This window comes from Lepidochelys kempii, chromosome 14, assembly GCF_965140285.1.
Source record: "Lepidochelys kempii isolate rLepKem1 chromosome 14, rLepKem1.hap1, whole genome shotgun sequence".
NCBI lineage: Eukaryota > Metazoa > Chordata > Testudines > Cheloniidae > Lepidochelys > Lepidochelys kempii.
The window spans coordinates 41,117,117-41,131,908 of record NC_136393.1 but is presented as its reverse complement, the minus strand read 5'-3'; the positions used below and the strand labels follow the sequence as shown (position 1 = coordinate 41,131,908).

Sequence of the window (14,792 nt, the reverse complement as noted above, 5' to 3'; positions counted from 1 at the left end):
TGCTGACAGTCCTCAGGTGCCATCCCATGATTCCCCCGGGTGTGCCAGAAGCTCAGACAAGTTCTCTCATAATTCACTGGGAAAGAATCAGCGTGGCTCAGCTCACTCAGCATGGAGAGCTATGGGATATGTTTCCAGCAGTCCTAGGGACTCACACGGGGTTCGCAGCACCAGTGCGGACACAGTAATGGGGTAGGGCTTTGCAGTGGGGCTGCTCTCACCCAGGTTAGGTTAGCCCAGGGGCTCAGACCCGGGTGCTGACCATGTGGGCTAACTCTGCAGTGAAGACCTACTCTGGGTGGCATTTCAGACTGAGGAGGGGATACATCTGCCCCCTTTGGCCACAGGCAGAGGTGACATTAAATTTGGGAGGGAAAGGCCTTGATTTCATTATTCTAAACCCAGCAGCCTTCACGGCAAGTAACTGCCTCAGTGCACTCTACCCCAATTTCTGTCACTACATCAAACAGTACTGAGTGGTTCTGATCAAATTATCAGCCATGAAATAGAGATGAATGCTGTCACTTTAAGGCTTTAGAATCTACAACCTGAGATGAAGGGGGCAGTTCAGATCTCTCAGATCACTGGTTTCAGGTTCTCTGCAGACTCAGGCAGAAATTGCTGTTTTGTTACAGCTGGTTCTCTTTGGAAGTATTTCTTTTTATTAGGGATTTTTTTTATTAGTGTTTATTGGTTAAACCCAAAAATCAGAAGCACCAGTTATGGAGCACAACTGTGTGGCAATTTTTAAAAAATGGAAATAATGTTGCTAAGCAAATGACTGCATAATCACATTACACAAGGGCCTGACAGTAATGCAGTCAATGGGAACATCTGTAAGCCTGTGTATGTGTAGATAATAGTAGAAAATATGCCTGTAAATGTGCAATATGTTAAATCAAATCCCCTTCTTTATGATTTATTTGTAGAAGAACATCGTGAAGAAAAAGGTAATGTTTCTTCGTTTATGTTAGCGAAGAGGGAATATAACTTATACTTCCTAAGCAGCTATTGACGTCTCTTATCAAATGGAACACAGTTGCTTTATACTGCATGCAAAGTAGAGCTCCACCATAACCCCTTCCGGTCTACACTTACTAGCTATGTCTATTTCAGTGGCTGGGGCACTGGTAACCTGGGGATTTGCTTCCTAGTCATTGACAGAAGGGAGCAGATGAATGTATTATTTTGTCATTCACTATATAGTTAGTGATGAGGAAATTTAAGTTATAATAATATTTCTAGCTTCCCCATCAGGGACATTCCCCATCCGGAAGGTGGTGGCCAGGGAGAAATTGGCTGCACAAAGGTTGGGGCTGGGGTTAGACATATAATTGTAAATTTCTAAACTTTCAGACATTTAAGTTGTGATTTATTTTTATAACATTTCATGGTAGATTTTCACAAATGCATTAACTTAGAGTTGACATTTGGGACAAAAGCTTGTGCTCAAATAAATTGGTTAGTCTCTAAGGTGCCACAAGTCCTCCTTTTCTTTTTACCTAGGTACTGTAATAAGAACGAGGAGTACTTGTGGCACCTTAGAGACGAACCAATTTATTTGGGCATAAACTTTCATGGGATAAAACCTACTTCATCGGATGCATGAAATGGGTTTCAGCCCACGAAAGCTTATGCCCAAATAAATTGGTTCGTCTCTAAGGTGCCACAAGGACTCCTTTTCTTTTTGCTGATACAGACTAACACGGCTGTTACTCTGAAACCTAGGTACTGTAATGTGATTTTGTGTAGTAACTCTTGACCTGTACATTCAGTAAACAGAATCTTTGCCAGATTTGCCATAGCAGATCAGACCAGGGAAGAAGCTACTGTGGAATCCTGTCTCCCACAGCACCAGTTGCTTCAGAGAAAGGTTCCAGAAACCCCAATCATGGAACACCCTGCCCAGAGGGGACGTTTCTTCCTAGCTCTAGGCAGTTCAGGGTCAGCTTATGCCCTGAAATGGGAGGTTTTACATCCCCAATAATTTTGCAGTTCTATCTAACATACGGTGACTGTCCTCACTCTCCCTGGATATGTATAATGCTACTCAGGTCTTGGTCTGAGTGATACCTGATGGTGAAGATTCACTGTGTATTTCTTGGAGAAGTATTTCAATGAAATTGAAAGGCAGCAACTTATAAAACTGTTGAGAGAGGGTGACTAGGACCATCCGATAATCGATTTACCATCTCCATGCTGTTCATTAGTATGTGCACCTCTGCCATGTCCTCTGCTGTCTCCTCTCTGAACAGTCCTAATAATAACATCTCTCCCCACACTGAAATCTTTCCATATTATAATTAACACCTTCTCCCTTTTTTGAACCCCTCCCCTCAATTTCTGCTCTAGCCTGTTGGAGATAGTGACCAGCAGAGGCACCGACTTTCTAATGTGCGTGGGGGATGCTCAATCCCCTGGTTCTGCCCCAGACCCCACTCTCCACTCCACCCCTTTCCCCAAGGCCCCGCCCCACCTCTTTCCACCCCGTTCCACCCCCTCCCCTGAGTGCACCCAGCCCTTGCTCCTCCAGCTCCCCCCTCAGTGCCTCCTGCATGCCACAGAACAGCTGATCCGCAGCAGGCAGGAGGCGCTGGGAGGGAGGAGGAGGCACTGATCAGCTGGTGGGAGGCACTGGGGTGCAGGAGAGTTGGCTGCCAATGGGTGCTCAGCACCCACCATTTTTTTCCCATGGGTGCTCCAGCCCTGGAGCACCCATGGAGTTGGTGCTATGTGTTCATCTACGTGCTTTTGGATTCTATTTTTAATTATAATTTCAACCAATTTACCAGGATCTGAACTTAAGTTTACTGGGCTGTAATTCTCCTTATCTCTCTTGCACTTTTTAAAAAATATAGGTGCAACATTTCCTACCCTCTTTTCCTCTGGATCAGTAGCTGATTTTAATTAGATGCATATTTTTGCTAGCAGCTCAGCAGTTTCACTCTTAACATTCCTTCAGCACTGCTTGTTTAGGGCTGTGTAAGTGTCTGGAACTGTTGTGAATGCCTAGGTGCATCTTTTGTCTAAAGAATTAAACTTTTTTTAGGTTTCTGACTCCCATCCCTTTTTATAAGCATGGTTTCAGGTCTATTTATGTATTGTTTTCTAGGGAAACTCTTCACTGAATTGGGGCTTGGTAAGTTCCATTTCCTCCCCCTCCCCCCCTACACACACACCCTTAATATAATCCTTGTTATATACTGTGTCCTATTCGGCATGTCTGTGTTCAGGGGAGTTCTCATCTCTCTGTGTATTTTTTTTCAGGGTTGAGAAGAGCCCAGCTATATGCAGGTACTGTACATAAAACCGACACTTTATTCACATCAGCATCCCACCTGCCCCTGAGAGCTCTCTCCTCATTTCCCCAGCGCACCCGCACTTTCATATCAAAAGCAAGAGGCTGGAAACAGCAATATCATTGGGGGTGGGTGGAAAGGGGCAGGCAACACCCCAGGTTTATTGCAGAGCAGGGACGTGGCCCCTTTGTGATTAGTGATGAAATGCTGCCCCCATGCACACACATTGCAGTACAACTTGCCCAGGGGTACCTGCACTCCGGGGCATCCTACCGCATAGAGCTGGTGGGAGGGACACCAAGGGCAGTTACACAAGCACCGCTGGGGGTCCTGTTAGGGTCGTCAGCTCTGAGGTGCAAAAAAACCCAGGACATCTGCCTGCTCCACATCCACCACCTGTCCCCTCACTCCAGGCACTGACGCCCCATCCCCTGGCACTGTGTTGCTATCCCACCCCTGGGAGAGGGCACTAGCCCCCATAGGCTCCTGTTCCTGGGGCTGAGCCGGGAACCAACCTCGCCAAGCAGGACATGGTGCCAGATCTACTCCACTCCCCCCCCATCCCAGCATGACCCCCACATCCAGTACCTGTGAGGTGTAAATGGGCCGTACCGGCCCCGAGCTCCCCATATCACTCGCTGCTCCCAAGCTGCCCCATCCCCACGGCTCCCAGGCACTCTGGACCCAGAGCTCCCTCTGTGCAGGCACCACTACCCCGCGGCTTCCCGGCTACAGCCACCAACACACCCGGGGACAGACTCACAGATTTCCCAGGGCGATGACCTGACCAAAGGGACAATCCTGGTAAACCTGGATAGGTGGCAACCCTAGGTCCTGTCCACACAGCACAGTCTGAGCTGGGTGCAGGCAGCCAGACACATGCCAACCCAGGTCCCTGGCAGGGACACTGAGCTACCATGATCACTCACTGTGTTAACTCCCCCATGTGCCGCACACCACGCTTAGAGCCCCCTGGGCCCAGCCCCAGAACAGCTGTAACCTAGACTCATAGCAATGCAGGGCAGGAAGGGACCTCGAGAGGTCGCCTAGTTCAGCCCCACCATGCTGGGGCAGGGCCTAGACCATCCAGCCTTTTCTTACAAACCCCCAGTGACGGGGATCCCACAACCTCCCTTGGAGCCAGGTCCAGAGCTTTACTGCCCTGAGAGTTAGAAAGTGTTTCCTCATCTCCAGCCTCAGTCTCCCTTGCTGAAGATTGCACCCATTGCTCCTTGGACAGGCCCTCGCCCTGCCCGCTGGGGCACTGGGGGGTATCACCAAGTGTGAGCATCGCTGTTATCATACTGCGAGGGGAAGGGGAGCCAGCTGACTCAAGGGGACAGTGAATCCCCAATCACTGATTCCAGCCCAGGCTGAGAGTCTGGTTCCCAGCAGACAGGACCTCCCATCGTAACTCACATTAACGGCAGCCTCACCGGCCATCTCCGCAGGGAGGCCAAGACCTGAATGGGCCGCAGGGATGGTTCCTCCCCAGGGAGAGACTCCAGCCGATGTCAGGGCTGAGCCATGTTGGCAGGACAATGTGGGGCTCACATGACTGTTATGACATCCTCATACCCTCGATACACAGAGCTCCAGCATCTGGGGTGTAAAACCCCACTCATACCCCCAGCATGAAACTCATTGACACTGCCCCAAGGCCCTGTGTTTCCTCACCAGAAGAAGGGGTGACAGGGGGCCATGGCCCCATCACTTTTAAAAGTGGAAGGGTTTGGCCTCCCACTTTTTACCAGTCATAAGGGTTAGGGTTAAGATAGAAGCAACCAGGGGGGTGGGGTCTTGGGGGGAAGAGGCAGCGTGAGGAGAAGGGGCAGTGTGAGGGCGGGGGTGTGGGGAGAAGGGGTGGTGCGGGGACAGGAGCTTGGGGAGAAAGGGTGGAGTGTGGTTGGGGCCTTGGGGGGAAGGTGTGGCCTGGGTGGGCAGGGCCACGGTTCAGGCACCGGTGGCCCCTCTACCTTTAGGGAGTTTCTGTCACTCCTGGGGAGAGTACCATCCCAGATCCTGATCCCAGGGGCCAGAGGTGCCAACTTCCTAGTGTGCCAGGCGGTGCTTGACCCCCGCACTGCCCCAGGCCCCACCCCCACTCCACCCCTTCCTCCAAGGTCCCACCCCCACCCTGCTTCTTTCCACCCTGCTCCACCCCCACCCCACCTCTTCCCACCCTGGTCCACCCCCTCGCCCAAGCACGCCCTGCCCTTGCTCCTCCCCCTCACCCCAGTGCCTCCTGCAGGCCACTGAACAGCTGATCACGGCGGGAGGGCGGGGGAGGCTCTGATCATCAGGGCTGCTGGTGGGCGGAGGTGCTGGGGGGGGGGGGAGCTGATGGGCAGGCCTACCGGTGGGTGCTCAGCACCCACCATTTTTTCCCAAAGTGTCTTCAGTGGCTGGGTGTGAAAGTTCCCAGCGTGTCTGACCCAGGGCCAGTTAATGAGAGCGAGGGGGGTGGCTGGCGCAGTCGTTAGATGGAGACACTTGAGCCCCTGGGGCTCTGGGATGGTCTCTGGGACCATTATCCGCTCTGGGAGACGCCCAGGTGTATCTGCAGAGGATCTGTGCCGCTGGCAGAGTCCACGGGACAAATCACTCCGGGCAAAGAGTTGAGGCTGGAGCCGAGTCTCCATTTTCAGCCTGATTTGTGGGGGTGAGATTGGGCCCAGGGGGATTTTTTCTACCCAGGGCAAATTAAATAGCAGCTCTGGAGTGTTTCATAGCTGATGTCCTGAGTCTGGCCTGGCCGTACCTCTGTGTTTTTGGGGATGCTGAGAGTCACTCACCACAAGTCACTGGGAATTGGGCTCCGAAGTTGCTCAGACAGTGGAGCTGGGTGAAATTTGGGTGCAAATAGTTTTTTTGCTGAAAAATTATATTTCGGGTTGACTGACACTATTTGCCGATTCATGACGAGTTTCCTGACGAGTTTCAATGGACAGGAAAAGCTGCCACCGCTTCCCTTCCAGCCTGTAGCTCTGTGGCCGGGCCCTCAGCGGGGAGCCCCCGGTTCCATCCCCCCATGGGATGTGGGGCAGGAATTGGAATGGGGGTCTCCCCCCCATCAAGTGAGGGCTGGAACCGCTGGGCTCCGGGTGTCTGACGTGGGGCTCCCTCAATCTCTCCTGCTGAAGACGCCCCCCTGTGTCTAAACACTGCCACGGCTGCCAGAGCGTGGGAGTGAGAATGACCCTGCAGCCCGGTGGGTCGGGTCCCCACCCAGGAGCCCAGAGTCCAGCTGCCCTGCTCCCGTGACCCTGTAATTATTGATCCATAACCCCAGGGAGGGGAGGGGTTACGGCCTCTGGCACAGCAGTGTCTCAGGCATGTGTGTGCCCCTGTGCAAACCCCAGTGCAGACGCACCGCGCGGGTGTGAACTGGGACTGGCCCCCGGTGCAGTTGCTCCCAGATGGAGGGAGCAAGATCCTGTCTGAGGATCGGAAATATGTGAGACGCAGAGACACACGCCAGGATCTGCCAAACAGTCTGGGGAGATTTGATTATCTGATTATTGCGTCTTTGTCCTGTGTGTAGGGACGGCACCAACCTGCTCTTAGTAACAAACCAACCACACATGGCCCCAGACCAAGAGAGATTCCTTGGGGCCTGCCCCACATCATCCCTCTACACCCATGGCACCTGCCCCTCCCTTACCCTTCACTCATCCCTGTGCTCACCTGGTCCCTGCCTTTATCCTGCCCCCCTCCACCTCACGTCACCCCACCCCCTCCTTTCAACCCCTTTCTGCTCTCCTTGGCCCCTGCCCCCGTCCCCCAACTTTGTCTCCCTGGCACGTGCCCCTGCCCTCCACCCACCTGTGGCCCTCAAGAATTCCCTCCCTTTGTCCCCCTGCCCTCCTGGCACCTACCCCTCTCCCCAAACACCCTCTGCACCCTGGAGCCCACCCATCACTTCACCCCCTTCTACCGCCTGCAGACCTCCCGACAGCTATTCCGGGCCCTGGGCAGAACAGTCAATAAACCTCCCTACACCCACAAGCTGTGCCCACGTGGACACCGTCCGCCTGACATTAGGGCAGTGCTATGCCTGCGCTGGCTGGTGCCCAGCTAGCTGCCGGCTGCGCTGCTGGCCGCGCTCTTCTGGCATGGCCAAGACTTCCACATGCCCCCCTGGTAGGGTTGCCAACTGTCTAATCACGCAAATGCAAATACCTTTGCCCCACCTCTTTCCTGAGGCCATGCCCCTGTTCCACCCCTTCTCCAAGGCCCGGCCCCCACTCTCTCCATCCCCCTTCCCTCCGTCACTCGCTCTCCCCCACCGTCACTCACTTTCACCAGGCTGGGGCAAGGGGTTGAGGTGCTGGGGGCGGTGTGGGGTGCAGACTCTGGGAGGGAGTTTGGGTGTGGGAGGGGGTGCGGGGTTGGACTCTGGGAGGGAGTTTGGATGCGGGACAGGTACGGGCTCTGGGAGGGAGTTTGGGTGCAGGAGGGGGTGCAGGCTCTGGGAGGGGGTTCAGGGTGCGGGCTTTAGGCTAGGGCAGGGGGTTGGGGTGTAGGAGGGGGTCAGGGGGTCGGTGCTTACCTTGGGGGGCTTCCAAAAGTGGCCGGCACACCCCTCTGGCAGTGGCTTCTAGGTGGGGAGGCTGCTGTGACAGGTTTGGTCACAGAGACCCCCTTGGGACTGTCACCTGATGTGTTGAAACTACCTCTGAGCCTGAGTTTTCCCTGTCAGCTTGGGACTCCAGAACCCTGTCTTGCTGAGCCAGACACACAAACCTGCTGAACCACATCCCCAAAGCTGCAGGCTTTAACTGAAAACCACTCAATAAGTACTCCTGTGTCCAGCACCCAGATGCCCAGCTCCCAGTGGGATCCAAACCCCAAATAAATACGTTTTACTCTTTATAAAGCTTATACAGGGTAAACTCATAAATTGTCTGCCCTCTATATCACTGATAGAGAGATATGCACAGCTGTTTGCTCCACCAGGTATTAATCACTTACTCTGGGTTCATTAATAAATGAAAGTGATTTTATTAAGTATAAAAAGTAGGATTTAAGTGGTTTCAAGTAATAACAGACAGAACAAAGTAAGTTACCAAGCAAAATAAAACAAAACACGCAAGTCTAAGCCTAATACATTTAAGAAACTGAATACATGTAAATCTCGCCCTCAGAGATGTTTCAATAAGCTTCTTTCACAGACTAGACTCCATCCTAGTCTGGGCCCAATCCTTTCCCCTGGTACAGTCCTTGTTCCAGCTCAGGTAGTAACTCGGGGATTTTTCATGACTGGCAGCCCCCTTTGTTCTGTTCCACCCCCTTTTATAGCTTTGGCACAAGGCAAGAATCCTTTGTCTCTCTCTGGGTCCCCCCCGTCCTCTAAATGGAAAAGCACCAGGTTTAAGATAGATTCCGGTACCAGGTGACATGGTCACATGTTCTGTGAGACTTCATTACTCACTGGCTGGCAACCACATACACAGGAAGGCGTACAAGTAAATAAACCATTTACAACCAATTGTCCCAGTCAGTGGGAGCCATCAAGACTCTAAGCCACCATTAATGGCCCACACTTTGCATAGTTACAATAGGACTTCAGAGTAATACTTCATATTTCTAGTTTCGGATACAAGAATGATACATACATACACATAGAGTGAACACACTCAGTAAATTATAAGCTTTGTAATGAAAACTTACAAGAGACCTTTTGCATAAAGCATATTGCAGTTACATTATATTCACACTCACAAGCAATTTTCATAAACATATGGAGTGCAACGTCACAACCACCCCCACAGCTCCTATTGGCCGCAGTTCCCAGCCAATGGGAGCTGCAGAGTCGGCACTCAGGGCAGAGGCAGCCTGTGGAGACTCCCCTCCCAGGGGCCGCCGGCCGCTTCTGGGAATGGCGTGCAGCGAGGGCAGGCAGGAAGCCTGCCTTAGCCGTGCTGTGCTGCTGGCACTGGCCGCAGGCCCTGGGCCCTTTTACATTGCCTGGGCCCCTGGGCAATTGCCCCCTTTGCCCGCCCTGTCGGCAGGCCTGACCACCTGGCATCCACCTCTTCCTTTTCCCCCTCTGATCCCATGTCTCCCACCCTCCCGTCGCCCCCATCAGCACCCCTGTGCCTGCCACTGCCCTCACCCCAGATGCCCACCCCACCCCTCATCCTCATATGCTCTCCTGGCTCCCACCCTTCTCATCCCCATCCCTCCCCTCGCCCACCTGTGCCCACCCCTCTTCTAGCCTCATTCTGATCCCCTTTGCCCCTCTGGAGTCCTCCCATCTACTCACCCTTCCCTCTGCCCCACTGGTGCCAGCCCCTCCCCCTGCCCTCCTTTTGTCTGCCCCCTGCTCAACCCCCCTCAATCTCCATGGCACCTGCCCCTCCCTTTGCTCCCTTCCTTCCTGCTGCCCACCCCCTATTCCCCACTGGCTCCCCTCCCCTCTGCCCCGGCACCCACTCCTGCCCTCCCCCGTTTCCCTCCTTTTGTCTGCCCCTTCCTTTCCCTCCCCTTTTGTCCCCCTGGCACCTGCCCCACCCCCTGCCCCTTTGGCACCCACCCCTTCCCTTGTCCCCTCTACTCCCTCATGCATTGCCCTCCCCTTACCCCTTGTTGGCCCTGGTGCCTGCCCCATCCCACACACCACCACTGTCCCCCCAGTGTCCACCTCTCCCCCAGTGCCTGCCTCTTCCTTCTCCCACACTGACGCCCTCCCCTCCTCTTGCCCCCTGGCACAAGCGCCTTCCCTCACCCCCTGTGCTCTGGGTCCTGCTCCTCCCCTCGTGTTCCCTCGCCCCGCACGGTGCCCACACCTCCCTTCACACCCCTCTGTCCTTCTAGGGCCTGCCCTTTTCCACACTCCTCTCTCTGCCCCCCTTGTGCTCACCTGTTCCCTCACTCCCCAATCTGCCCCCCTGCCCTCCTTGCATCTGCCCCTCTGCTTAACCCCCTGCAACCCTCCTGGGGTCTGCCCCTTCCCACCATCTCCCTCTTGGTGCCCGCCCCTCCCCTCACTCCCCCCATTCCCCTCTGATGCCTGCCCCACCCCTCACAGCCTTTGTTCCCTGGTCACCTGCACCTTCCCCTGTCCCCTCCTTTGCCCACCTCATGCCTGCCCTCACTCCACATGCCTCACCTTTGGCCTCCTGGTGCCCACCCCTCCCTTCTTTTCCCCTAGGCACCAGCCCCTCTCCTCACCCACCCTCTACCCCCTGGTGCCTGCCCCTCCTCTTCTCCCTAAGCTCCTTGGCACCGGCCCCTCCCATCACCCCACTCTGTCCCCTTGACACCTGCTCCTCTCCTCACCCTCCTCTGCCCTCCAGTGACTGCCCCTGCCCTAGCCACCTCCTCATGCCTGACTAATCTAATCGCCTTTTATGATGAGATTACTGGTTCTGTGGAGGAAGGGAAAGCAGTGGATGTATTGTTTCTTGACTTTAGCAAAGCTTTTGACACGGTCTCCCACAGTATTCTTGTCAGCAAGTTAAGGAAGTATGGGCTGGATGAATGCACTATAAGGTGGGTAGAAAGCTGGCTAAATTGTCGGGCTCAACGGGTAGTGATCAATGGCTCCATGTCTAGTTGGCAGCCGGTATCAAGTGGAGTGCCCCAAGGGTTGGTCCTGGGGCCGGTTTTGTTCAATATCTTCATAAATGATCTGGAGGATGGTGTGGGTTGCACTCTCAGCAAATTTGCGGATGATACTAAACTGGGAGGAGTGGTAGATACGCTGGAGGGGAGGGATAGGATACAGAAGGACCTAGACAAATTGGAGGATTGGGGCAAAAGAAATCTGATGAGGTTCAATAAGGATAAGTGCAGGGTCCTGCACTTAGGACGGAAGAACCCAATGCACAGCTACAGACTAGGGACCGAATGGCTAGGCAGCAGTTCTGCGGAAAAGGACCTAGGGGTGACAGTGGACGAGAAGCTGGATATGAGTCAGCAGTGTGCCCTTGTTGCCAAGAAGGCCAATGGCATTTTGGGATGTATAAGTAGGGGCATAGTGAGCAGATCGAGGGACGTGATCATTCCCCTCTATTTGACATTGGTGAGGCCTCATCTGGAGTACTGTTTCCAGTTTTGGGCCCCACGCTACAAGAAGGATGTGGATAAATTGGAGAGAGTCCAGCGAAGGGCAACAAAAATGATTAGGGGACTGGAACACATGACTTATGAGGAGAGGCTGAGGGAGCTGGGATTGTTTAGCCTGCAGAAGAGAAGAATGAGGGGGGATTTGATAGCTGCTTTCAACTACCTGAAAGCGGGTTCCAAAGAGGATGGATCTAGACTGTTCTCAATGGTAGCAGATGACAGAACGAGGAGTAATGGTCTCAAGTTGCAGTGGGGGAGGTTTAGATTGGATATTAGGAAAAACTTTTTCACTAAGAGGGTGGTGAAACACTGGAATGCGTTACCTAGGGAGGTGGTAGAATCTCCTTCCTTAGAGGTTTTTAAGGTCAGGCTTGACAAAGCCCTGGCTGGGATGATTTAACTGGGAACTGGTCCTGCTTCTAGCAGGGGATTGGATTAGATGACCTTCTGGGGTCCCTTCCAACCCTGATATTCTATGATTCTATGATTCTCCCCCAGGTTCCTGCCTCACACTGTCCCCCTGGTGCCTGCCCCATTCCTCATCCCCCCCATCCCTGGCACCTGACCCTCTCCTCAGCTCCCATCTGCCCCTCAGGAGTCCACCCCTCTCCTCATTTCCCCTGCCCCTTGGAGCCCCCCCCCCCGTTCCCTTACACCCCTTTGCGCCCGGATGCCTGCTCCTTCCTTTGCTTTCTGTGCCCCCTGGGGTTTGCCCCCTTCTTCTTGGTGCCCACCCTTCCCCTCATCCTGAAACCTGCCCTTCCCTTCCCGCCCCCCGTACTCCTGGTGCCTGCTCCTTCCCTTGCCCCCCATTGCTCTTGTGCCTACCCCTCCCCTTACCCGTCTCTGCCTCTCCCCTTTCCTCTCCCAGCATCAGCCTGGCCCCTCCCTGTCACTCTGTTGCCCTTCCCTCCCCCACCCCCACTGATGCCTCCCCCCCACACCTTCCTCTTGTTGTTCCCCGCAAGTTCACTCTCATGAGCAGACAGGGCTCTGAGTCCCCTTAAAGGGCAACGACCCCCCAGCACAGCGATTAGCCTGGATGCAGGTTAATTTCCCTTTGATCCCAGTGACCTGCCCCCGGCCCTGACTCTGTGACTCTCTCCCCAGTGGACATGACTCTGGATCCAGACACGGCAAATCCCTGGCTCGTCCTGTCTGAGGATCGGAAACGTGCGAGATACGGAGACACACGCCAGGATCTGCCCGACAACCCTGAGAGATTTGATCCTTTTCCCTGTGTCCTGGGCACTGAGCGGTTCATGGGCGGGAGGCATTACTGGGAGGTGGAGGTGGGAGACAAGACTAGATGGACTCTGGGGGTTTGTAGGGAATCTTTGAACAGGAAGGTCACACCCACACCTGGGAATGGATGCTGGGTCATGTGGCTGAGGGGTGGGGAATACAAGGCTGGCACCTCCACCTCTCCCCCCATCCCCGTGAGCGTCCGGCCCGGCCGGGTGGGGATTTTCCTGGACTATGAGGCGGGCGAGGTCTCGTTTTACAATGTGACTGACGGGTCCCATCTCTTCACTTTCACTGGCACCTTCTCCGGGACGCTCCGCCCTTATTTATATCCTGGTCACAAAGCTGGGGGTACAAATGTGGCTCCGCTGATAATCTGCCCGGTCCCAGCTCAGGTCGGAGGGAATCTCTGTCCCTGACAGTGACCCCTGCAGCAGAGACTGGCCCCTCCCAGCGCTGCTGCTCTTCCCCCCCACCCCCACCCCCCACCCCCAGTAGTGGAGGCCAGTTACTGATGGCAACTGGACTTTTTGTGCTGACTGGACACTGCCAGTTTCCCTTTTCAACTGGAGGTTCCAGTCGAAAACCGGACACCTGGCAACTCCTAGCCCTCATCTTTCCCCGTCCCCTGCCCCAGAGGTAGCAGATGGGGGTGGATGGGGTCATTCACTCCTGTCAGAATTTTCTACCCCTTGTGAAATCTCAGTGTAAAATATGAAACAAAAAAGATTATTCTAATTTAGAAAATATTATTGTAACAAGGTGTAAATACAAGATTATTTTAATTTACATTTCAACAGTATTTCAAAAACAAGCATCTAAACATATTTTTAGGAATGGAATTATTTACATTTATTTTTTGATTCCTCCCTCAAATCTATATTGAAGTTTAATTTCTCTAAATAACATCATTTGTATTTCAACTGTGGAATTTCAAAAAATCCAAAATATTTATCTTAACAAAATAAACTATTAAATTGTCAGACTGGGTGGTTCAGTTACAATGTACGTGTGTCAAAAACATCACAGCTACACACATGTGCAGCTGCTCTGTCTCTCCCCCTCTCTTTATTGTGTTGACTGGTTCTCTCTGGAAGGCAGGGCACATACACCCACCCCCTGCACTACATCTTTGAAAATTAATAGGTGAAAAAATGATAGAATTAATTAAGCAATATATTTAAGTTAACTCACACAAGATTATATAATATTCTTTGAAGTTCTGTCAGCATTAATTCATGTCATTTTTAAATTTGTAGCTACATATAATCGGTAATCAAGATATGATCCTTCCTTTCTTTTTCTTACATCAATAAACAAAACACGGTCCCCAACCTCAAATGTTCTCTTGCTGTATACAGAAATCTCTTCTACAATCTCAATTTTTTTGTTTTATTTTTCTTTAGAAATATTATTTGCAAGCAATGTACTGTCAGTGTCCACTATTGTTTTCAATGTATGGCTGGGCTTTTCATGTTCTTGGTTATAAGGACACAACGAATGTAGTTTGGTAAAGAAATAGAGAAGAGGTTGTATTCCTTCACTGAATCATCACAAATTAACTTAATTGTATTGAAGACGCTGGCACTTAATGACACATAACATGAAATCTGGTGAAGCTTTATTGGGAAACCTTTCTTCTCGGCCACAAATCAGTCAAAAGGGTGATATTTTTGTTGTCATGTGAGGTTTAGAGTACAAAGAAAATAAAGTTGCTCCAGGAAATTCATCACAATTCCTCTGGGTTCTGGCCACCACCTTCTGGAATGCTCTGTAAAAATAGTGACCGATTGGTCTAATTCCTTGAAATTAGCGATTGAACCTAATTTCTGGAAGAGCTGGCTGAGCAGAGTGTGAGGGGAGGCACATCACACGGCATTTCTAGGACTACTTTTTGTTTTAAACGTGATGCATTATGAACATTTTCAATGTCATAATTCAGTTTTGAAGATTTATTCACAATATGCCATTCATGGCACTGTGCCCTAAATTTACCTTGATTATTTGAAAATAGATACCCTAAATTATCTTTTGATGGATTCATTTGTGTTTTTATCCAGTCTGCTGGTATCTAGGTGGCATGGGCTGCGGAAGCTATGTGTTTTTCCTCGTTTTTAACAGTGGGAAATTTTAATCTAAAAATAGATAATTTTTCCCTAAAATTTCCTTCAGAAA

The 14,792-nt window shown here is 52.2% G+C and overlaps 1 protein-coding gene across 2 annotated transcripts in view; it reads left to right on the top strand.

Moving 5' to 3' along the window:
* Nucleotides 1-13,822, top strand: part of LOC140904643 (butyrophilin subfamily 1 member A1) — a 46,432-nt gene extending 32,610 nt beyond the window's left edge. Inside the window, exons 7-10 of one of the 2 annotated variants that reach the window (XM_073327074.2) lie at nucleotides 930-950; nucleotides 3,113-3,139; nucleotides 3,268-3,294; nucleotides 12,483-13,577. In XM_073327074.2, the coding sequence (XP_073183175.1) occupies nucleotides 930-950; nucleotides 3,113-3,139; nucleotides 3,268-3,294; nucleotides 12,483-13,036 (629 nt within the window). In that variant the 3' untranslated portion in view covers nucleotides 13,037-13,577. Of the gene's footprint in view, nucleotides 1-929; nucleotides 951-3,112; nucleotides 3,140-3,267; nucleotides 3,295-12,482 lie in introns of both variants that reach the window. The other variant, XM_073327075.2, reaches the window with a different exon arrangement.
* The last annotated feature ends 970 nt before the right edge of the window (nucleotides 13,823-14,792 follow it).